This window comes from Salmo salar, chromosome ssa20, assembly GCF_905237065.1.
Source record: "Salmo salar chromosome ssa20, Ssal_v3.1, whole genome shotgun sequence".
Lineage (NCBI taxonomy): Eukaryota > Metazoa > Chordata > Actinopteri > Salmoniformes > Salmonidae > Salmo > Salmo salar.
In genome coordinates this window covers 24,436,012-24,462,614 of record NC_059461.1, presented here as the reverse complement: position 1 = coordinate 24,462,614, position 26,603 = coordinate 24,436,012, and the positions used below count along the sequence as shown (strand labels likewise).

Below are 26,603 nucleotides of genomic sequence, written 5' to 3'. Positions count from 1 at the left end.
CTGTACATAGCCATGTTGTTATTTTCTACTCCCTGTATATAGCCATGTTGTTATGTTCTACTCACTGGACATAGCCATGTTGTTATGTTCTACTCCCTGGACATAGCCATGTTGTTATGTTCTACTCCCTGTACATAGCCATGTTGTTATGTTCTACTCCCTGTACATAGCCATGTTGTTATGTTCTACTCCCTGTACATAGCCATGTTATGTTCTACTCCCTGTATATAGCCATGTTGTTATGTTCTACTCCCTGTACATAGCCATGTTGTTATGTTCTACTCCCTGTATATAGCCATGTTGTTATGTTCTACTCCCTGTATATAGCCATGTTGTTATGTTCTACTCCCTGTACATAGCCATGTTGTTATGTTCTACTCCCTGGACATAGCCATGTTGTTATGTTCTACTCCCTGTACATAGCCATGTTGTTATGTTCTACTCCCTGTACATAGCCATGTTGTTATTTTCTACTCCCTGTATATAGCCATGTTGTTATGTTCTACTCCCTGGACATAGCCATGTTGTTATGTTCTACTCCCTGGACATAGCCATGTTGTTATGTTCTACTCCCTGTACATAGCCATGTTGTTATGTTCTACTCCCTGTACATAGCCATGTTGTTATGTTCTACTCCCTGTACATAGCCATGTTATGTTCTACTCCCTGTATATAGCCATGTTGTTATGTTCTACTCCCTGTACATAGCCATGTTGTTATGTTCTACTCCCTGTATATAGCCATGTTGTTATGTTCTACTCCCTGTATATAGCCATGTTGTTATGTTCTACTCCCTGTACATAGCCATGTTGTTATGTTCTACTCCCTGTACATAGCCATGTTGTTATGTTCTACTCCCTGTACATAGCCATGTTGTTATGTTCTACTCCCTGTACATAGCCATGTTGTTATGTTCTACTCCCTGTACATAGCCATGTTGTTATGTTCTACTCCCTGTACATAGCCATGTTGTTATGTTCTACTCCCTGTACATAGCCATGTTGTTATGTTCTACTCCCTGTACATAGCCATGTTGTTATGTTCTACTCCCTGTACATAGCCATGTTGTTATGTTCTACTCCCTGTATATAGCCATGTTGTTATGTTCTACTCCCTGTACATAGCCATGTTGTTATGTTCTACTCCCTGTACATAGCCATGTTGTTATGTTCTACTCCCTGTACATAGCCATGTTGTTATGTTCTACTCCCTGTACATAGCCATGTTGTTATGTTCTACTCCCTGTATATAGCCATGTTATGTTCTACTCCCTGTATATAGCCATGTTGTTATGTTCTACTCCCTGTATATAGCCACGTTGTTATGTTCTACTCCCTGTACATAGCCATGTTGTTATGTTCTACTCCCTGTGCATAGCCATGTTGTTATGTTCTACTCCCTGTGCATAGCCATGTTGTTATGTTCTACTCCCTGTACATAGCCATGTTGTTATGTTCTACTCCCTGTACATAGCCATGTTGTTATGTTCTACTCCCTGTACATAGCCATGTTGTTATGTTCTACTCCCTGTACATAGCCATGTTATGTTCTACTCCCTGTATATAGCCATGTTGTTATGTTCTACTCCCTGTACATAGCCATGTTGTTATGTTCTACTCCCTGTACATAGCCACGTTGTTATGTTCTACTCCCTGTACATAGCCACGTTGTTATGTTCTACTCCCTGTACATAGCCATGTTGTTATGTTCTACTCCCTGTGCATAGCCATGTTGTTATGTTCTACTCCCTGTACATAGCCATGTTGTTATGTTCTACTCCCTGTACATAGCCATGTTATGTTCTACTCCCTGTATATAGCCACGTTGTTATGTTCTACTCCCTGTACATAGCCACGTTGTTATGTTCTACTCCCTGTACATAGCCATGTTGTTATGTTCTACTCCCTGTACATAGCCATGTTGTTATGTTCTACTCCCTGTATATAGCCATGTTGTTATGTTCTACTCCCTGTACATAGCCATGTTGTTATGTTCTACTCCCTGTACATAGCCATGTTGTTATGTTCTACTCCCTGTACATAGCCATGTTGTTATGTTCTACTCCCTGTACATAGCCATGTTGTTATTTTCTACTCACTGTATATAGCCATGTTGTTATTTTCTACTCCCTGTACATAGCCATGTTGTTATGTTCTACTCCCTGTGCATAGCCATGTTGTTATGTTCTACTCCCTGTACATAGCCATGTTGTTATGTTCTACTCCCTGTACATAGCCATGTTGTTATGTTCTACTCCCTGTACATAGCCATGTTGTTATGTTCTACTCCCTGTACATAGCCATGTTATGTTCTACTCCCTGTATATAGCCATGTTGTTATGTTCTACTCCCTGTACATAGCCATGTTGTTATGTTCTACTCCCTGTACATAGCCATGTTGTTATGTTCTACTCCCTGTACATAGCCACGTTGTTATGTTCTACTCCCTGTACATAGCCATGTTGTTATGTTCTACTCCCTGTGCATAGCCATTTTGTTATGTTCTACTCCCTGTACATAGCCATGTTGTTATGTTCTACTCCCTGTACATAGCCATGTTATGTTCTACTCCCTGTATATAGCCACGTTGTTATGTTCTACTCCCTGTACATAGCCATGTTGTTATGTTCTACTTCCTGTACATAGCCATGTTGTTATTTTCTACTCACTGTATATAGCCATGTTGTTATTTTCTACTCACTGTATATAGCCATGTTGTTATTTTCTACTCCCTGTACATAGCCATGTTGTTATGTTCTACTCCCTGTACATAGCCATGTTGTTATTTTCTACTCCCTGTACATAGCCATGTTGTTATGTTCTACTCCCTGTACATAGCCATGTTGTTATGTTCTACTCCCTGTACATAGCCATGTTATGTTCTACTCCCTGTATATAGCCATGTTGTTATGTTCTACTCCCTGTACATAGCCACGTTGTTATGTTCTACTCCCTGTACATAGCCACGTTGTTATGTTCTACTCCCTGTACATAGCCACGTTGTTATGTTCTACTCCCTGTACATAGCCATGTTGTTATGTTCTACTCCCTGTACATAGCCATGTTGTTATGTTCTACTCCCTGTGCATAGCCATGTTGTTATGTTCTACTCCCTGTACATAGCCATGTTGTTATGTTCTACTCCCTGTACATAGCCATGTTATGTTCTACTCCCTGTATATAGCCACGTTGTTATGTTCTACTCCCTGTACATAGCCACGTTGTTATGTTCTACTCCCTGTACATAGCCATGTTGTTATGTTCTACTCCCTGTACATAACCATGTTGTTATTTTCTACTCCCTGTATATAGCCATGTTGTTATGTTCTACTCCCTGGACATAGCCATGTTGTTATGTTCTACTCCCTGTACATAGCCATGTTGTTATGTTCTACTCCCTGGACATAGCCATGTTGTTATGTTCTACTCCCTGTACATAGCCATGTTGTTATGTTCTACTCCCTGTACATAGCCATGTTGTTATTTTCTACTCCCTGTATATAGCCATGTTGTTATGTTCTACTCACTGGACATAGCCATGTTGTTATGTTCTACTCCCTGGACATAGCCATGTTGTTATGTTCTACTCCCTGTACATAGCCATGTTGTTATGTTCTACTCCCTGTACATAGCCATGTTGTTATGTTCTACTCCCTGTACATAGCCATGTTATGTTCTACTCCCTGTATATAGCCATGTTGTTATGTTCTACTCCCTGTACATAGCCATGTTGTTATGTTCTACTCCCTGTATATAGCCATGTTGTTATGTTCTACTCCCTGTATATAGCCATGTTGTTATGTTCTACTCCCTGTACATAGCCATGTTGTTATGTTCTACTCCCTGGACATAGCCATGTTGTTATGTTCTACTCCCTGTACATAGCCATGTTGTTATGTTCTACTCCCTGTACATAGCCATGTTGTTATTTTCTACTCCCTGTATATAGCCATGTTGTTATGTTCTACTCCCTGGACATAGCCATGTTGTTATGTTCTACTCCCTGGACATAGCCATGTTGTTATGTTCTACTCCCTGTACATAGCCATGTTGTTATGTTCTACTCCCTGTACATAGCCATGTTGTTATGTTCTACTCCCTGTACATAGCCATGTTATGTTCTACTCCCTGTATATAGCCATGTTGTTATGTTCTACTCCCTGTACATAGCCATGTTGTTATGTTCTACTCCCTGTATATAGCCATGTTGTTATGTTCTACTCCCTGTATATAGCCATGTTGTTATGTTCTACTCCCTGTACATAGCCATGTTGTTATGTTATACTCCCTGTACATAGCCATGTTGTTATGTTCTACTCCCTGTACATAGCCATGTTGTTATGTTCTACTCCCTGTACATAGCCATGTTGTTATGTTCTACTCCCTGTACATAGCCATGTTGTTATGTTCTACTCCCTGTACATAGCCATGTTGTTATGTTCTACTCCCTGTACATAGCCATGTTGTTATGTTCTACTCCCTGTACATAGCCATGTTGTTATGTTCTACTCCCTGTACATAGCCATGTTGTTATGTTCTACTCCCTGTATATAGCCATGTTGTTATGTTCTACTCCCTGTACATAGCCATGTTGTTATGTTCTACTCCCTGTACATAGCCATGTTGTTATGTTCTACTCCCTGTACATAGCCATGTTGTTATGTTCTACTCCCTGTACATAGCCATGTTGTTATGTTCTACTCCCTGTATATAGCCATGTTATGTTCTACTCCCTGTATATAGCCATGTTGTTATGTTCTACTCCCTGTACATAGCCATGTTGTTATGTTCTACTCCCTGTACATAGCCATGTTGTTATGTTCTACTCCCTGTACATAGCCATGTTGTTATGTTCTACTCCCTGTACATAGCCATGTTGTTATGTTCTACTCCCTGTACATAGCCATGTTGTTATGTTCTACTCCCTGTGCATAGCCATGTTGTTATGTTCTACTCCCTGTACATAGCCATGTTGTTATGTTCTACTCCCTGTGCATAGCCATGTTGTTATGTTCTACTCCCTGTACATAGCCATGTTGTTATGTTCTACTCCCTGTACATAGCCATGTTGTTATGTTCTACTCCCTGTGCATAGCCATGTTGTTATGTTCTACTCCCTGTACATAGCCATGTTGTTATGTTCTACTCCCTGTACATAGCCATGTTGTTATGTTCTACTCCCTGTGCATAGCCATGTTATGTTCTACTCCCTGGACATAGCCACGTTGTTATGTTCTACTCCCTGTACATAGCCACGTTGTTATGTTCTACTCCCTGTGCATAGCCATGTTATGTTCTACTCCCTGTACATAGCCATGTTATGTTCTACTCCCTGTGCATAGCCATGTTGTTATGTTCTACTCCCTGTACATAGCCATGTTGTTATGTTCTACTCCCTGTACATAGCCATGTTGTTATGTTCTACTCCCTGTGCATAGCCATGTTGTTATGTTCTACTCCCTGTACATAGCCATGTTATGTTCTACTCCCTGTACATAGCCACGTTGTTATGTTCTACTCCCTGTACATAGCCACGTTGTTATGTTCTACTCCCTGTGCATAGCCATGTTATGTTCTACTCCCTGTACATAGCCATGTTATGTTCTACTCCCTGTGCATAGCCATGTTGTTATGTTCTACTCCCTGTATATAGCCATGTTGTTATGTTCTACTCCCTGTACATAGCCATGTTGTTATGTTCTACTCCCTGTACATAGCCATGTTGTTATGTTCTACTCCCTGTACATAGCCATGTTGTTATGTTCTACTCCCTGTACATAGCCATGTTGTTATGTTCTACTCCCTGTACATAGCCACGTTGTTATGTTCTACTCCCTGTACATAGCCATGTTGTTATGTTCTACTCCCTGTATATAGCCATGTTGTTTTGTTCTACTCCCTGTACATAGCCATGTTATGTTCTACTCCCTGTACATAGCCATGTTATGTTCTACTCCCTGTACATAGCCATGTTGTTATGTTCTACTCCCTGTACATAGCCATGTTGTTATGTTCTACTCCCTGGACATAGTCATGTTATGTTCTACTCCCTGTACATAGCCATGTTGTTATGTTCTACTCCCTGTACATAGCCATGTTGTTATGTTCTACTCCCTGTACATGGCCATGTTGTTATGTTCTACTCCCTGTACATAGCCATGTTGTTATGTTCTACTCCCTGTACATAGCCATGTTGTTATGTTCTACTCCCTGTACATAGCCATGTTGTTATGTTCTACTCCCTGTACATAGCCATGTTGTTATGTTCTACTCCCTGTACATAGCCATGTTGTTATGTTCTACTCCCTGTACATAGCCATGTTGTTATTTTCTACTCCCTGTACATAGCCATGTTGTTATGTTCTACTCCCTGTACATAGCCATGTTGTTATGTTCTACTCCCTGTACATAGCCATGTTGTTATTTTCTACTCCCTGTACATAGCCATGTTGTTATGTTCTACTCCCTGTACATAGCCATGTTGTTATTTTCTACTCCCTGTACATAGCCATGTTGTTATGTTCTACTCCCTGTACATAGCCATGTTGTTATGTTCTACTCCCTGTACATAGCCATGTTATGTTCTACTCCCTGTATATAGCCATGTTGTTATGTTCTACTCCCTGTACATAGCCACGTTGTTATGTTCTACTCCCTGTACATAGCCACGTTGTTATGTTCTACTCCCTGTACATAGCCACGTTGTTATGTTCTACTCCCTGTACATAGCCATGTTGTTATGTTCTACTCCCTGTACATAGCCATGTTGTTATGTTCTACTCCCTGTGCATAGCCATGTTGTTATGTTCTACTCCCTGTACATAGCCATGTTGTTATGTTCTACTCCCTGTACATAGCCATGTTATGTTCTACTCCCTGTATATAGCCACGTTGTTATGTTCTACTCCCTGTACATAGCCACGTTGTTATGTTCTACTCCCTGTACATAGCCATGTTGTTATGTTCTACTCCCTGTACATAACCATGTTGTTATTTTCTACTCCCTGTATATAGCCATGTTGTTATGTTCTACTCCCTGGACATAGCCATGTTGTTATGTTCTACTCCCTGTACATAGCCATGTTGTTATGTTCTACTCCCTGGACATAGCCATGTTGTTATGTTCTACTCCCTGTACATAGCCATGTTGTTATGTTCTACTCCCTGTACATAGCCATGTTGTTATTTTCTACTCCCTGTATATAGCCATGTTGTTATGTTCTACTCACTGGACATAGCCATGTTGTTATGTTCTACTCCCTGGACATAGCCATGTTGTTATGTTCTACTCCCTGTACATAGCCATGTTGTTATGTTCTACTCCCTGTACATAGCCATGTTGTTATGTTCTACTCCCTGTACATAGCCATGTTATGTTCTACTCCCTGTATATAGCCATGTTGTTATGTTCTACTCCCTGTACATAGCCATGTTGTTATGTTCTACTCCCTGTATATAGCCATGTTGTTATGTTCTACTCCCTGTATATAGCCATGTTGTTATGTTCTACTCCCTGTACATAGCCATGTTGTTATGTTCTACTCCCTGGACATAGCCATGTTGTTATGTTCTACTCCCTGTACATAGCCATGTTGTTATGTTCTACTCCCTGTACATAGCCATGTTGTTATTTTCTACTCCCTGTATATAGCCATGTTGTTATGTTCTACTCCCTGGACATAGCCATGTTGTTATGTTCTACTCCCTGGACATAGCCATGTTGTTATGTTCTACTCCCTGTACATAGCCATGTTGTTATGTTCTACTCCCTGTACATAGCCATGTTGTTATGTTCTACTCCCTGTACATAGCCATGTTATGTTCTACTCCCTGTATATAGCCATGTTGTTATGTTCTACTCCCTGTACATAGCCATGTTGTTATGTTCTACTCCCTGTATATAGCCATGTTGTTATGTTCTACTCCCTGTATATAGCCATGTTGTTATGTTCTACTCCCTGTACATAGCCATGTTGTTATGTTATACTCCCTGTACATAGCCATGTTGTTATGTTCTACTCCCTGTACATAGCCATGTTGTTATGTTCTACTCCCTGTACATAGCCATGTTGTTATGTTCTACTCCCTGTACATAGCCATGTTGTTATGTTCTACTCCCTGTACATAGCCATGTTGTTATGTTCTACTCCCTGTACATAGCCATGTTGTTATGTTCTACTCCCTGTACATAGCCATGTTGTTATGTTCTACTCCCTGTACATAGCCATGTTGTTATGTTCTACTCCCTGTATATAGCCATGTTGTTATGTTCTACTCCCTGTACATAGCCATGTTGTTATGTTCTACTCCCTGTACATAGCCATGTTGTTATGTTCTACTCCCTGTACATAGCCATGTTGTTATGTTCTACTCCCTGTACATAGCCATGTTGTTATGTTCTACTCCCTGTATATAGCCATGTTATGTTCTACTCCCTGTACATAGCCATGTTGTTATGTTCTACTCCCTGTACATAGCCATGTTGTTATGTTCTACTCCCTGTACATAGCCATGTTGTTATGTTCTACTCCCTGTACATAGCCATGTTGTTATGTTCTACTCCCTGTACATAGCCATGTTGTTATGTTCTACTCCCTGTACATAGCCATGTTGTTATGTTCTACTCCCTGTGCATAGCCATGTTGTTATGTTCTACTCCCTGTACATAGCCATGTTGTTATGTTCTACTCCCTGTGCATAGCCATGTTGTTATGTTCTACTCCCTGTACATAGCCATGTTGTTATGTTCTACTCCCTGTACATAGCCATGTTGTTATGTTCTACTCCCTGTGCATAGCCATGTTGTTATGTTCTACTCCCTGTACATAGCCATGTTGTTATGTTCTACTCCCTGTACATAGCCATGTTGTTATGTTCTACTCCCTGTGCATAGCCATGTTATGTTCTACTCCCTGGACATAGCCACGTTGTTATGTTCTACTCCCTGTACATAGCCACGTTGTTATGTTCTACTCCCTGTGCATAGCCATGTTATGTTCTACTCCCTGTACATAGCCATGTTATGTTCTACTCCCTGTGCATAGCCATGTTGTTATGTTCTACTCCCTGTACATAGCCATGTTGTTATGTTCTACTCCCTGTACATAGCCATGTTGTTATGTTCTACTCCCTGTGCATAGCCATGTTGTTATGTTCTACTCCCTGTACATAGCCATGTTATGTTCTACTCCCTGTACATAGCCACGTTGTTATGTTCTACTCCCTGTACATAGCCACGTTGTTATGTTCTACTCCCTGTGCATAGCCATGTTGTTATGTTCTACTCCCTGTACATAGCCATGTTGTTATGTTCTACTCCCTGTGCATAGCCATGTTGTTATGTTCTACTCCCTGTACATAGCCATGTTGTTATGTTCTACTCCCTGTACATAGCCACGTTGTTATGTTCTACTCCCTGTACATAGCCATGTTGTTATGTTCTACTCCCTGTACATAGCCATGTTGTTATGTTCTACTCCCTGTACATAGCCACGTTGTTATGTTCTACTCCCTGTACATAGCCACGTTGTTATGTTCTACTCCCTGTACATAGCCATGTTGTTATGTTCTACTCCCTGTACATAGCCATGTTGTTTTGTTCTACTCCCTGGACATAGCCATGTTATGTTCTACTCCCTGTACATAGCCATGTTGTTATGTTCTACTCCCTGTACATAGCCATGTTGTTATGTTCTACTCCCTGTACATGGCCATGTTGTTATGTTCTACTCCCTGTACATAGCCATGTTGTTATGTTCTACTCCCTGTACATAGCCATGTTGTTATGTTCTACTCCCTGTACATAGCCATGTTGTTATGTTCTACTCCCTGTACATAGCCATGTTGTTATGTTCTACTCCCTGTACATAGCCATGTTGTTATGTTCTACTCCCTGTACATAGCCATGTTGTTATTTTCTACTCCCTGTACATAGCCATGTTGTTATGTTCTACTCCCTGTACATAGCCATGTTGTTATGTTCTACTCCCTGTACATAGCCATGTTGTTATGTTCTACTCCCTGTACATAGCCACGTTGTTATGTTCTACTCCCTGTACATAGCCACGTTGTTATGTTCTACTCCCTGTGCATAGCCACGTTGTTATGTTCTACTCCCTGGACATAGCCATGTTATGTTCTACTCCCTGTATATAGCCATGTTATGTTCTACTCCCTGTATATAGCCATGTTATGTTCTACTCCCTGGACATAGCCATGTTATGTTCTACTCCCTGGACATAGCCATGTTATGTTCTACTCCCTGGACATAGCCATGTTATGTTCTACTCCCTGTATATAGCCATGTTATGTTCTACTCCCTGTATATAGCCATGTTATGTTCTACTCCCTGTATATAGCCATGTTATGTTCTACTCCCTGTATATAGCCATGTTATGTTCTACTTCCTGTATATAGCCATGTTATGTTCTACTCCCTGTATATAGCCATGTTATGTTCTACTCCCTGTATATAGCCATGTTATGTTCTACTCCCTGTGCATAGCCATGTTGTTATGTTCTACTCCCTGGACATAGCCATGTTGTTATGTTCTACTCCCTGTACATAGCCATGTTGTTATGTTCTACTCCCTGTACATAGCCATGTTGTTATGTTCTACTCCCTGTACATAGCCATGTTGTTATGTTCTACTCCCTGTACATAGCCATGTTGTTATGTTCTACTCCCTGGACATAGCCATGTTGTTATGTTCTACTCCCTGTACATAGCCATGTTGTTATGTTCTACTCCCTGTACATAGCCATGTTGTTATGTTCTACTCCCTGTACATAGCCATGTTGTTATGTTCTACTCCCTGTACATAGCCATGTTGTTATGTTCTACTCCCTGTACATAGCCATGTTATGTTCTACTCCCTGTACATAGCCATGTTGTTATGTTCTACTCCCTGTACATAGCCATGTTGTTATGTTCTACTCCCTGTACATAGCCATGTTGTTATGTTCTACTCCCTGTACATAGCCATGTTGTTATGTTCTACTCCCTGTGCATAGCCATGTTGTTATGTTCTACTCCCTGTACATAGCCATGTTGTTATGTTCTACTCCCTGTACATAGCCATGTTATGTTCTACTCCCTGTACATAGCCATGTTGTTATGTTCTACTCCCTGTATATAGCCATGTTGTTATGTTCTACTCCCTGTATATAGCCATGTTGTTATTTTCTACTCCCTGTGCATAGCCACGTTGTTATGTTCTACTCCCTGGACATAGCCATGTTGTTATGTTCTACTCCCTGTACATAGCCATGTTGTTATGTTCTACTCCCTGTGCATAGCCATGTTGTTATGTTCTACTCCCTGTACATAGCCATGTTGTTATGTTCTACTCCCTGTACATAGCCATGTTATGTTCTACTCCCTGTACATAGCCATGTTGTTATGTTCTACTCCCTGTATATAGCCATGTTGTTATGTTCTACTCCCTGTATATAGCCATGTTGTTATTTTCTACTCCCTGTGCATAGCCACGTTGTTATGTTCTACTCCCTGGACATAGCCATGTTATGTTCTACTCCCTGGACATAGCCATGTTATGTTCTACTCCCTGGACATAGCCATGTTATGTTCTACTCCCTGGACATAGCCATGTTATGTTCTACTCCCTGGACATAGCCATGTTATGTTCTACTCCCTGGACATAGCCATGTTATGTTCTACTCCCTGGACATAGCCATGTTATGTTCTACTCCCTGTATATAGCCATGTTATGTTCTACTCCCTGTATATAGCCATGTTATGTTCTACTCCCTGTATATAGCCATGTTATGTTGTACTCCCTGTATATAGCCATGTTATGTTCTACTCCCTGTATATAGCCATGTTATGTTCTACTCCCTGTATATAGCCATGTTATGTTCTACTCCCTGTATATAGCCATGTTATGTTCTCCTCCCTGTATATAGCCATGTTATGTTCTACTCCCTGTATATAGCCATGTTATGTTCTACTCCCTGTATATAGCCATGTTATGTTCTACTTCCTGTATATAGCCATGTTATGTTCTACTCCCTGTGCATAGCCATGTTGTTATGTTCTACTCCCTGTGCATAGCCATGTTGTTATGTTCTACTCCCTGTACATAGCCACATTGTTATTTTCTACTCCCTGTATATAGCCATGTTATTTTCTAGTTCCTGTATATAGCCATGTTATGTTCTACTCCCTGTGCATAGCCATGTTGTTATGTTCTACTCCCTGGACATAGCCATGTTGTTATGTTCTACTCCCTGTATATAGCCATGTTGTTATGTTCTACTCCCTGTACATAGCCATGTTGTTATGTTCTACTCCCTGTACATAGCCATGTTGTTATGTTCTACTCCCTGTATATAGCCATGTTGTTATGTTCTACTCCCTGTACATAGCCATGTTGTTATGTTCTACTCCCTGTACATAGCCATGTTGTTATGTTCTACTCCCTGTATATAGCCATGTTGTTATGTTCTACTCCCTGTACATAGCCATGTTGTTATTTTCTACTCCCTGTACATAGCCATGTTGTTATGTTCTACTCCCTGTACATAGCCATGTTATTTTCTAGTTCCTGTATATAGCCATGTTATTCTTACTCGTTATTGTTATTCAGTATGTATTTATTACTCATGTCACTATTTCAATTTTTTATCTTATCTTTAACCCTACATTGTTGGAAAAGGACCAGTAAGTAAACATTTCACTGTTTGTCGACACTGATTGTTGTCCTACACCTACGAAGCATGTGACAAATAAAATGTGATTTATTTGAGTACCTTCCAGTACAATAGTATACATCAAAAATGCAGGCAAGGTCCAACTAACACAATAGCTTCACTGGGCAAATAGTAAAACCACAGACAGACTCAATTGTTCATATGATACTGGGAGATGCATATCAACATGTATGTAATAGTATACAGCAGGAGACAGCATATAGTATCCACAACAACCGGTCTTGAGGAAATGTATTGAAGAAAAAAGTGCATAACTCAAAAGTGCATATAACTCAACGTAAAATTTGCAACATGTCTGACATTCGGTAAATGTCCAAAAAGCTCATATACTGTGATGCAACCATCTGTCTAAATGTTGTGCCCAGCTACATGAGAAAGGAATGACAAAGATAAGGGAGCAGCTCGTTCCTCGATGTCCCTGAAAGAACCATCGTCCACATTCACAGGCAGCTTATTGAATCTAGGCTCTTGTTTGCGTTTGCAGAGCTGAAAATCGAGCTACAGCCTCTTGCCTTCTTCACCCAATCCCTGCCTATCCTCTCCCTTAAATTCAATCGCACCCTGAATTAGTCAAGGGCCAAATTGTGAGGCTGGCAAGGAGCTCCTCGGGAGAGGAAGGTGGAATTAGATTTGAGGAATGGGGAGGGGGACGGCGACACAGAGCTAGACACCTGAGCCCCTGTTCTCTATGACTACACAGTCGACCAGGGGGAGGGGGTAACCCAATTATGTTGACACATTGTCCATCACAACGGTGTTGTCTGTCTGGTTACAAAAGCACACAGCGTCACAAGCTAAACTTGCCTGGGAGTCTTGCTCTTTATGGGGACATTTGTTGAAAAGACACTGGAAAAGCATTAGAGGACAATGTGATCTGAATCTTAGCTATAGGCTGCGGACTGGGCTATACAGTGAAAAAGCCATCTTTGCCATTTCCAGATGGTAATGTCTGTCACAAACACTGTGGCCCAAATACATGTTCTGCATCCTTTGCCATTCTCATTGCTCCTCTGTCACAACTATCTGTACATCTCACGTACCTAGGTCCTCCTATATCCTTGATGGATTAAAATCCATACATTCCAACAATTATGATTCCAAGAACATGGAATCCCAAATGCTTCTAGACATAATCTAAAGATCGCTTAGTTATGAACAGATAACCTACAGATTGATGTAAAGAAAAGTTAGTGTTGTTGAATCTACTTTCTTCCTGGGTCCAAAGAAGACAGATTCTTGGTGCGTTCATAATGAAGTGAAGACTGAACATACAGCACACTGCTACATGTAACATATACTAGGCTCTTCCTCCAACACAGGGAGCACACCCATATACCATACCCTCAGGACAACGTTAGCAAACCTGATCACAGTAATCCCTCCCTCCATCTCAACAAAGGCCTCTCAACAATAAAGGGGGAGAGAGAAAGAGCATGTGCACAAGAGAATGAGGGAGAGAGAGAGAGAGAGCGAGTTAGGGCCTGCAGTGGCAAGTTCTAGTGCCAGTTGCCATGGTGACCCTCAGTTGGGCCTAGTAAAGGTATTTCCTGGATCACATATGTCTGACAGGCCTTTAATCCCAGCAGGAAAAGGGGCCAGGGGGTAGGATCAACTTTCTCCTCAAAAACAAAACCAAAGGGAAGGGGGGGACGGGAAGCCCAGAACTATCCAATTGAGACTTGGGCTAAAACGTTAAGGGCTCCACCATGCTCTGTGTGGGGCCATGATCTTGCTTGTCTTTTTCCTCCTCGTCCTAAACCTGATAAGGCTATGTCAACATTAGTTATTAATCTAGCTGCAGACGCCCCATAAATATCCCATGAAAGATGTACAAAATGTACTCGTCACTGTTGTGGAGCAAAGTCAATCCAGTTTTATAATTACCGCTGGGAACAGCAACAAAGTACAACATTGTCATCACTATTGAGGAGCAGACATACCTTGCATACATTATTTCTTTCTTCCAAATGGGAGAATCAAGTGGGAAACGCACATGCTGTAAGGAGATTGAGTCAATGTCCAGTTGAGGCCTGTCTAGTTTGTGTATTTAGAAAGAAAGTGTCATCTTAACTAATACTGTGAGTCACAGTATTTTCACAAACAGTCATTCCATCATTATTTCCATTCAGTAAGCGGTATCTGTGTGTAACTCAAAATATAAAAGGTGAACAGACAGCTAGCCCATTAGAAAATTGTGGCTCAGTTAATCCTTCTGCTTCAATGATTGGATTAGAGACCATATTTTCAGAAAGCACCCCAGCTGGAATATTCCTGCTTGCATGCTTTCTTCCAACTATTTGGAAAAATTGATTGACATTCCTGAAAATCAACTTAATTACACAAAATCATGAAAGGTATTTTGACCGAGAAGTAAGCATGCAAGACAGGGTTTGAACAACAACAACAAAAAGTTCATGAGTTTATGAGCGCAGGACTGAATCCAAAAACGGAACATATAGGCAGCAGTCTATAGAACCTGTGCTGGCTTCCAGATAGGAAGCAATATGCCATGTGAATGACTGTTGGGATTTCCTGCCGGAGTGATGGTTGAGTGCAGCACAGAGACCAGTTAAAGCAGGGAGATGGCGTGAGAAGAAAGACCTCGCTCTCTCTGTGGCCAGTCTACCCCCACTGATTTGACCCCGACACAGAGTGAGTGAAGGGTTGATCGTGACAGCAGACAGGAATAGCAGGAAGTGAGAACAACACAGAGTCTATTAGCAAACCCAAAAGTTTACATTAATGGGATAACCTTTGCTTAAAGTTTTTCAATGGCCAACATTTCCATCTGGACCCCTCATGTCTACTTCATTAGCACCATAATATCCCTGATGTTCAGCAGGTATGGTGCCTTTAACCCCGCTCTCTGTATAGTGCCTTTAACCCCGCTCTCTGTATACAGTGCCTTTAACCCCGCTCTCTGTATACAGTGCCTTTAACCTCTCGCTCTGTATACAGTGCCTTTAACCCCGCTCTCTGTATACAGTGCCTTTAACCCCGCTCTCTGTATACAGTGCCTTTAACCTCTCGCTCTGTATACAGTGCCTTTAACCCCGCTCTCTGTATACAGTGCCTTTAACCTCTCGCTCTGTATACAGTGCCTTTAACCCCGCTCTCTGTATATAGTGCCTTTAACCCCGCTCTCTGTATACAGTGCCTTTAACCCCGCTCTCTGTATACAGTGCCTTCAGAAAGTATTCACACCCCTTTACTTTTTCCACATTTTGTTGTGTTACAGCCTGAATTTAAAAAGGAGCTAATTGAGGTTTTGTGTCACTGGCCTACACACAATACCCCATAATGTCTAAGTGGAATTATGTTTAGACTTCTTTACAAATTAATAAAAAATGAAAAGCTGGAATGTCTTGAGTCAATAATTATTCAACCGCGTTTAAATGGCAAGCATAAATAAGTTCAGAAGTAAAAATGTGCTTATCGAGTCGCATAATAAGTTACATGGACTCACTATGTGCAATAATAGTGTTTAACATCATTTTGAATGACTACCTCATCTCTGTACCCCACACATACAGATAATTGTAAGGTACCTCAGTCGAGCAGTGAATTTCAAACAGATTCAACCACAAAGACATGTCTCGCGAAGAAGGGCACCTATTTGTAGATGTGTAAAAACAACAAAATGGTGTATCAATACACCCAGTCGCTAAAAGATATATAGGCGCCCTTCCTAACCTAGTTGCCGGAGAGGAAGAAAACCGCTCAGGGATTTCACCATGAAGCCAATGGTGACTTTAAAACAGTTAGAGTTTAATGGCTGTGATAGGGAAAAACTGAGGATGGATCAACAACATTGTAGTTACTCTACAATACTAACTAACCTAAATGACAGAGTGAAAACAAGGAAACCTGCACAGAATAAAAATATTCCAAAAACATGCATCCTGTTTGCAATAAGTCACTTAGGTAAAACTGCAAAAAATGGGAAATTAACTTTATGAATACAAAGCGTCACACAATAAATGGCCAAAAGTATGTGGACACATGCTCGTCAAACATCTCATTCCAAAATCATGGGCATTAATATGGAGTTGGTCTGCCCTTTGCTGCTATAACAGCCTCCACTCTTCTGGGAAGGCTTTCCACTAGATGTCGGAACATTGCTGCAGGGACTTGCTGTAGCATTACATTTTCCCTTCACTGAAAATTAGGGGCATAGCCTAAAACCATGAAAAAAAGCCACAGACCAAACTTTACAATTTGCACTATGCATTTGGGCAGGTAGCATTCTCCTGGCATCTGCCAATCCCAGATTCGTCAGTCGGACTGCCAGATGGTGAAACGTGATTCATCACTCCAGAGAACGCGTTTCTACTGCTTCAGAGTCCAACGGCGGCGAGCTTTACACCACTCCAGCCAACTCTTGGCATTGTGCATGTTGATCTTAGGCTTGTGTGCGGCTGCTCGGTCATGGAAACCCATTTCATGAAGCTCCTGACGAACAGTTCTTGTGCTGACGTTGCTTCCAGAGGCAATTTGGAACTCGGTCGTGAGTGTTGCAATCAAGGACAGACGATTTTTACGCGCTACGCGTTTAAGCACTTAGCGGTGCTGTTCTTTGAGCTTGTGTATTCTACCACTTCACAGCTGAGGTGTTGTTGCTCCTAGACATTTCCACTTCACAATAACATAACTTACAGTTGACCGGGGCAGCTCTAGCAGAGCAGAGGTTTGACGAACTGACTTGTTGGAAAGGTGGCATCCTATGACGGTGCCATATTGAAAGTCACTGAGCTCGTCAGTACAGGACATTCTACTGCTTAATGTTTGTCTATGGAGATTGCATGGTCGTGTGCTTGATTTTATGTACAAGTCAGCAACGTGTTTGGCTGAAATAGCTAAATTCACTAATTTGAAGGGGTGTCCATATACGTTTGGCCATGTAGTGTATTTGGGGCAAATCCAACAGAACACATCACTGAGTACCACTCTTCATATTTTCAAGCATGGTGGTGGCTGCATAATGTTATGGGTATGCTTGGTTTTTATTGGGGGGGGGATAAACGGAATAGAGCTAAGCACAGGCAAAAGAGTATTTCTCTTTGTATTTTAAAGTAAGTTATCTTAGCGCACTCACTATCTTGAGTGTTATAAACATGTGGAGGCTTGAGTATTTGTTTGTGGCTTGTTTGTCTGTGAGAAGGATTGTGTTTAAAAGGCCCTCCCTAGAATTATATATTGTTTCCCAGTGGAATCTTTTGACTGTGCTGTCCTCCTGTCCTGAGGCCTAAAAACATGACAATTTCCACATAAGCTATTTTGTTTCCCACTCATGTGCAAAAAGAATGTGACCAAATGCTTCTACCGTGATGGTTTGTGGACAGCTGAAGCGATCAGTCCCCCAGTGGGAGAGCACAGGGAAAGGACTGGAGGAAATGCAGAGGGGGCCCTAGACAGTACCTGACCATTTGGGTACGAAAACTGTTTGGAGAAAGACAATGCATCATGCTCCCCACCCCACTGGCAATATGTGACTTGTTTCAGAAAACTAGGCGTATGTCATGCGTCACTACTTCACACGAGAGGCATTTGAATGTAAATTTAACTTTTTTTTTTGTCAAAATGCGTTTTTTGGCAGAAATGCCTTCTGGAACGTGTGAACTTAATAACCAACTTGTATGCCATCTGTAAATATGAATACAATTGTTAAATGACGAGCCGAGTTGGTTTAGCCACGGAAAAAGACTGGAACCTTCCAGCTAGCAATGATTGGCTGAGATAATGGATGGGCTGGACATGCCGAGAGAGGAGTTGCGATTGGTCCTCCATGTAGAACGCTTCAGTCTGTAACTGAAGGGCTGCTCAGTATGTGTTGGTAATCCTTTCTAACATAGCTTTTTTGAAAGATATCACAAATAACTGCAAAAGTGTTGCTCTACACTTTCTGGAGGACAGTTTTGAAATCAGTGGAATGCCCGGTGGAAGCAGAGTAGGATAGCTAAGGAGGTGGAGAAAATTCTGGCATTTGATATGCGGGCGGAGTCGAAAAGAGAACACACAGAAGGCTGTTGTATAAAACACCCATCTCTGGATTACATTGTAATGGCTCCCGAGTGGCGCAGCGGTCTAAGGCACTGCATCTGAGTGCTAGAGGCGTTATAACAGACCCTGGTTCGATCCCAGGCTGTATCATAACTGGCCGTGATCGGGAGTCCCATAGGGCGGCGCACAATTGGCCCAGCATCGTCCAGGTTAGGGGAGGGTTTGGCCGGGGTAGGCCATCATTGTAAATAAGAATTTGTTAAAACTTCTTTGGGATAGGTGGGACATTAGCGTCCCACCTGGCCAACATCCGGTGAAATTGCACAGCGCGAAATTCAAATTAAATTACTATAAATATTAAAACTTTCATGAAATCACAAGTCCAATACATCAAAATATAGCTTAATTTATAGCTTATAGCTTAATCCAGCCATGGTGTCAGATTTCAAAAAGGCTTTACGGCGAAAGCAAACCATGCGATTATCTGAGGACAGCATCCAGCACACACATGCATAACAAATCATTTTCAACCAGGGAGTTGCGACACGAAAGTCAGAAATAGCGATATAATATATGCCTTACCTTTGAAGATCTTCTGTTGGCACTCCAAAATGTCCCAGTTAGATTACAAATGGTCCTTTTGTTCGATAAAGTCCTTTTTCATATCCATAAAAAAAAAATCAGTTTAGCTGGCGCGCTTCAGTCAATAATCCACTCGGTTTCCCTCTTTCAAAATGCATACAAAATGAATCCCAAACGTTAAGAATAAACTTATCCAAACAAGTCAATCAACGTTTATAATCAATCCTTAGGTACCCTAATACACAAATAAACAATAACATTTAAGACAGAGAATCGTTATTGTCTTTACCGGAGATAAACAAAAACAAAAAGAATGCGCTGTCTCGGCCATGCGCTTGGAAACTACAGCCAAAATGGGAGCCACTTAGAAAAACTACAACTTCTCCCTCATTTTTACAAAAACCAGCCTCAAACTCTTTCTAAAGACTGTTGACATCTAGTGGAAGCCTTAGGAACTGCAATCGGGCACGATTTCACCCTATTATAAAAGTGCCAGGCATTGAAATCAGTGGTATGCTGATATTCTTTTTATTTTTATGGTTTGTCCTCGGGGTTTCGCCTGCCATTTCAGTTCTGTTATACTCACAGACATTATTGTAACGGTTATAGAAACTTTCGAGTATTTTCTATCCAAATCTACCAATTATATGCATATCCTCGCTTCTGGGCCTGAGCAGCAGGCAGTTTACTTTGGGCACGCTTTTCATCCGGACGTCAAAATACCACCCCCTATCCCAAAGAAGTTAACTGACTTGCCTTGTCAAATAAATACAAAAATAAGGGCAACCATGGCATCCGTGACAGAGAAGGAGAAGCGTGCAACCATGTATACGGGTAACAGCATCTATCTAGCTTCATTTTCAGATTTTAAACATTTAAGATGAAGCGCATTGTTCCTCCACTTATCTGACTGGCTGGCTCGTTAGCTAACATTAATTGTATGATCTGTGTAGTACTATTATTCGTATCTCAGAGCCATTTGCATTGCTAGTTATATAGCCTAATGTTAGCTCGCAGGCTAATATTGAATCTCAGGGTATTAACATTATGAGTTGGGATTACGGTTCATTGTTTAGCTAGCTAGCTACATGTCTAAACAAAAGACTCCACTATGCAAGTAACCATTTCACTGTACCGTTTACACCTTCTGTATCCTGCGCATGTGAAACTTTGATTTTATTTCATATAGTGTGTGTTTACCAGAGACGTTAATGTGAAGAACAACATGACCTTCACCAAAGTCAAATTAGGATATAACGTTAGGTCAACGAAAGTGTCCAAGTTCTAAAATGATCCAGTAGAATGCCCTGCTTTTGTTTCGAGACTCACAACCGTAAGCTATTTTCTGTAATTAGCTTGCTATTAACTTGTAAATAATTATCATGTTGTGAGTTTATTTTCCTGTAATAATGAATACAAATTAGCTAAAGTTAAGACGTTGTCAGCTATATGATGTGGTCATTATTTGAACTGGCTAGCCATTTACCTCCCTGCACTAACATGCCAGAGACAGTTTGCTCTGCGTCAACCAGACTTCATGTCAGAAGGGAACGAAGGGTTCCCACGAGTCAACATGAGGCCCCCTCCCCGCACCCCCGAGACAGCACGATTTATCCTTGTCAGGTGTACAAGCTAGAAACAAAAAATAATATTGTGTAGAAAGTTGCTTTTAGTTGCCTGGTATGCTATATTGACATATACTAAATTATTTTTTTAAAGGATGGGTTTGTTGGTGTTAAAATACACCAGTTATACTATTTTGGACCACCAGGCTGCTGACGCATGTGAATCCTTAAAAGAGATGGGTGGGGCTAAGGCTTAAGAGGGTGTGAACTATGCTGAATGAGTGTAGACAAAGAAGAGCTCTACAGTTCATGTACCAAATCATTCAAGGGCCATTTTCTCAAAAGTTGATCAACTTTTAAAGCAGAATTACTTTTACATTGTATATCATACACTACAGTTGAGGAACAATTTTCTAGCTCTTAGTCTCTACTTTCATCCAATGTAAAAAACACCATTTCAAATTTTGCTACCCAAGACCGAATCGAGCTGGGCGGTCACATATATCCTCCGGTCTCTCTCATTCTAGCTGTAAGAAAATACACTGTTTTCTTAAAAACCATCTCTCTTTGGCTTAGAAAGGGCTCCAAGGGTTCCAACCTTAAAACAAAGGTTAAAAAAAGTTGTACAGCTTATTTATAGTGTCTCTGGCAGTTAACTCTTCCCTCTGTGACAAAAAAAACCTTTTCATTACAAAGGAGGAGAGGATAGGAGCAGGAATTTCTAGCTATGTAGTGTAGCTGCCTGGGCCTGAAGCTACAGATGGGAGCTATTTACTCCCTCCCTGTCTCAGTGTTGGGATAAACACAGCTCTGACTAGTTTTATTTTAAGGCTTACTGCCCAAAAAAATACACTCTTTCATAATTACTCTAATTATAATGCTGGACTTCATTATATTCCATTTGCAGCACTCTACTTCCGATTCCAGAGTGTAAACACCCAAAACTATCCACCCACAAGTCCAGGCAGCCATTACAGTATTGGAATTCAGCCCAAATAAACATTTTTCAGGATTCTATTTCAGTGACTCTATTCCATTTTTTCCAGCTGAGCTTGTGTAACAAATAGGTAGCCTACGAAAAGGCAACTTAGAAGTTACCTATCTGAGCTTTACAAGAATATTAAAGAGTAGATACTGAGAGCATACAGCGAAATGTCTCCAGGGTTACAAACGCAGCCCCGTCAAGTTAGATCCAGTCAGGCTCACTACATTACATCAAATACAGGGAAATGGGAGGGGGCTACACAGACTACAAAGAGAAAAACTTCAAACACTGGAAAAGTCTCCAGATTATTGCACAGCTACAGAGACCAGAGGAATTAAAGAATTACTGGTAAAATGGAGTGCTTGTAAAATAAAACTACATCATCTCTAAATCCATGTACGGATGTAAATGAATAATAGAAAAGGCCATCGTATGACCCATTTCAAAAGGGTCTGGGATAAGAGCCAGTAAAATATATTGTGGTTCATTTTGACTAGAAAACATGATCAAGAGAAATGTGACACACAAGAAGACATACATTTAGGTGACGGACTGCGCCATATATGTGTATATTTTAAAAGAGGCCAGGCAGGAGCCTTACCTTCATCGGGGATGGCAGGCCGGGCCTGGGATGGTAAAATGTGGGCAAGCAAGGCCAGAACCACCAGCGTACTCCGCACCGCCAACATCCTGTGAGGGCCGCTACAGCTGTTGATTGCTCTGTGAATGGAATGCCATCGGGACCTCTGGGGAATCAGCAGTGAGCCATTCACTGTGCCAACCTGGAGGAACAAAAACACCACCAGGTGAAACTGTGCTCACAAATGAGGCATGTCAAACACAAATGCGAAGTTATGAGCCTTTGTTGAGTGCCTTGCAGAAAACGAGAGCTTTGAGAGTTAGCGTGCGGAGGAAGAGTAGATGCTGAGCTGTGCTGAAACACTCAGAGGGATTTCTCACAAGGGATCTATTGCATTTTAAGCCAAACTCACTCATTATTCATGTAAAGACTAACACTGTACAATTGAGAATTAACAAGTACAGCAGATTTAAAAATTGTGTTAGAATCTTTTTGAGCTGCATTGTTGGTTAAGGTCTTGTAAGTAAGCATTTCATGGTAAGGTATAATACACCTGTTGTATTCGGCATTGTATGTGTTGTATGTGACAAATAAAGTTTGATTTGATTAAAAAAATATATATTTTTGGACAGTATGATTTTGAATTTCAAATGAGCTTGGTGGTTTGCAATTTTTGCAAATGCAGATACTCCCAGTGTGATAAGAAAATACAAACAAAGCATGCATCAGATTGTTCAGGTATTACAAAACAAACAAGTGAAATTGTATTACGTAGTTCTAAAGAAGTAAGAACAAAAGAAACAAGAGGCATGATACATTTTCATGGCCTGTACGTAATAGTATTACTACATACAAACCCTGGGAGGCGAGATGCAAATGTTTCACTGTCAAACTCATACAGATAGTCTCTAATTACACAGAGGAAAAGGGTTACTTTAACTCACATTGTAACAAAAAGTATTTATATGCAACAGTATCTAAAACACCTTTCTTCACAAACAGTAACTTTAAATAAGCGTGTTCTAAAAAAGAAAAGGCTACAATGAGTGTTAGTCATCTTCTTGCCAAGATACAACAAGGACGATACAATTAAGAAGAATGAAGAGAGGAAACAAAAGGTGAATTCCTATAGGGATTCATGAAAGGCGATAGATAACTGGGCAGGCAGAGCTCATGTCACGGACAGGGGGGATGGGGAATCCCAAGAGCATTGAGAGTATTGCTCCCCCATGGCTGTCGATGGCATAATGAAGCTGAGGACGTGTTGTAAATAGGCACGCTGCTGTGGGTGACCCTCACATGCACATCTGCTCGCCCCATCACCCTGCAGCATCTGGCCAGGGAGATTAACACTTGCCCCTAACTCCCATAATCCCCCTTAAGGAATTTGTTAAAGGACCCCAAAACTCAGGGTTGTTATGTGATACCCCTGTAGAGAGGCAGCGAAGACGTAGTTTCCACACTTACAGATCTATCACCTAACAGTTGGTTTTGGCCCCAACCCCCATTTGTTCTCATGCCTGTCAAGTGGTGTGAAACAAATGCTTGTTGTAGGGTGCAGGCTTCTGAGAACTAGCCTAATTGTTGCATTAAAACATTCATGAAGTAGGCTATACACAATTAACTTACAGTTTGTCCAAAGTATCAAGCATTAAAAGACATATGGAAATATGAATAATCTCTAGAATGAATCAGCAATAAACGTGAGGAGATATAGGATGTGTCAGTGCATGTGGTAACAGTCTACATAGTTCACTTATGTAAAAGCAGGTTGGTGTGATCCAGATTCTACAGATCCAAGCAATCAGAAAATAATCTATGGGAAACATCCAATGGAGGTCAGGTCATCCCCATGACTCGACAGAGGAATAATGTTCAGTCAATTCTGATGGTCTTCATAAGTGTTCTTCACTTAAACATGTTCCTTGTACTGTCATCTAAAGAAATTCAATTTCACTTTCCAAGAATGGCCCAGTGTTCCGGCAGCTGAGTTGTATCAGAGGGTCCCGGGGGATAAAGGAGCTTGGTCATCACAGGCCCGTAAGCAGTGAGTCAGTGCCTGGTCAGGCTCCAAGTATCCACTTCAGCTGCCAGACAGAAGTCCACACAGCCAACCACGTTCCCCGAGCGCGACCACTACACAACCATTTAGACAACGTTTCATGATGAAGGAACAAATGGGGTCTTCGGGGAGTGAAATATGATGCAACGGCCCACTTCCAAGTTTGTCAAGTGCAACCTGTGTTTTTACTGTAGGCCTATGCTAAAAACATACTGCATAAGACACACACTAATGGTGAGTGAGAGTTTTTCTGAATATTACGTAAATCAGAAAAACCCATCACCTTTGACGGTTATTTTTAAGTTCACATAAAAGGGATAATTGACATGAACAAAGTGTTCAGGCCTAGGTTGTGGTCTGCTAGTCTTTTCTGGGACCTGATAAGACATTTTGAGAAAAGCACACAAAATAGGAACAAGACATGAAATTACATTTATTCTCAGCATTTCCTACAACTAAGGAGAATAACAGTCATTGACATATTATGCATTGCGAGTCTGCAGAAAAGCTTGACTCGTGGAAAAATATCCTCCTCGTCTCACGGATGTTAAAAACACGTAGCCTCGGACAGTTGACACGGACATTGTTTATGGGTCCTTGAAATGGGACCCTAAGGCTGCTTCAATACAATCACACTGAAAGTAAGCAGACATTCATCCAAGTAAACAAAAACATTTTCTCCCAAACAATAGCTGCTCCTCGTGTCACATAGCCTCCACTGAATTTACGATCACACTGAATCCACACTGAGCCACACTAGCTGAGACAGAGATGAGCAATGAAGTTTACACCCGAGTGGTGAGTTCTGCAAAAACAAACACTTTTACAGAGAGACACAGAAATCTGAGAAGATAAAAGGTAAAGTTATTAAGAAATCAGAATGCTCTGCCTTCACATTGACAATGAAAAGTTATGGTGCATTTATTTTCCTTCCCACCCAAACATGCAGAGACAGGGTATAAGCCCAAGCATGGCCCCGTAATTACTGTTCACTGTATCCATCCATCCATGCATGAAATTCCTTAGCTCTCCGTTTGATTCTGTAGTCCAACCCCACTAATTTCTCCACCCCCAGCGCCAGTCTACAGTGCAGATTCACCAAGCTTCTCTCCACGGGGGTTCAAGTTTAAGTTTTATTAGTCGTATGTACATGAAGAACAAAAAAACAATAGGAGAGCACTCCGGTGAATAAACTTAACTAAACATATTTGTATTGCCGCACAAATGTTTTGGGTATGAGCCCATCTTCAGCATGCATAGGAGGCAATGTTACGACAAGAATACAGGCCACACACAGGTGGGCATAATTATAGATTCACAATGTCAGTATTACTCCAATCAAGAGATCCCAGCAGAGGGAGTTGTGGGGGAAACACACACACACACACACACACACACACACATACATACATACATACATATAGACACACACACACACACACACACACACACACACACACACACACACACACACACACACACACACACACACACACACACACACACACACACAGTACATTATGATGTTAAAGCCAATAGGAGGGTATATTTGGCCTACAAATGTATAGCCTTCCACAAAAAACAAGAAAAGGAACGTAACTCATTGAGACCTGCTGGGGCAAGAATGCCCAAGTGGTCTAACCAATATGTCTCTCTTTGGAGAAGTAATTTATCCCAATCTCCTCCCCTACATGGCATCTTCACCATTTCAATGCCCATATCACGCAAGGCACTTAGTTCAAGATTATGGCTATTGAAATGCGAGGTTGCAAATGGAGCTCTTTTGCTCAAAAATCCTTGTCTTCAGTCCCCGTTTGGTCTTACCCACATAATAAAAATAGAAGCACAAATCAAATGCATTTGTCACATGCACCGAATACAACAGGTATCAACTTTACAGTGAAATGCTTACTTATGAGCCATTGCAATGGATAAAAAAAAAGGAAATAGTAACACAATAAAATAACAATGCTATATACCAGAGTACCGGTACTGAGTCAATGTGAAGGGGTACAAGGCAGTTGAGGTAATATGTACATGTAGGTAGGGCTAAAAGTAACTACGCAATCAGGATAGACAGAGTAGCAGCAGCGTATGTG

General features: G+C 41.1%; 1 protein-coding gene across 12 annotated transcripts in view; it reads right to left on the bottom strand.

Moving 5' to 3' along the window:
• fgfr1a (fibroblast growth factor receptor 1a) overlaps window positions 1-26,603 on the bottom strand; it is an 81,219-nt gene that overhangs the window by 43,289 nt on the left and 11,327 nt on the right. For all 12 annotated transcript variants that reach the window (XM_014160168.2, XM_014160174.2, XM_014160169.2 and 9 more), the window contains exon 2: window positions 22,464-22,644. In XM_014160168.2, coding sequence (XP_014015643.1) covers window positions 22,464-22,551 — 88 coding nt within the window. In that variant the 5' untranslated portion in view covers window positions 22,552-22,644. The remainder of the gene's footprint in view (window positions 1-22,463; window positions 22,645-26,603) is intronic.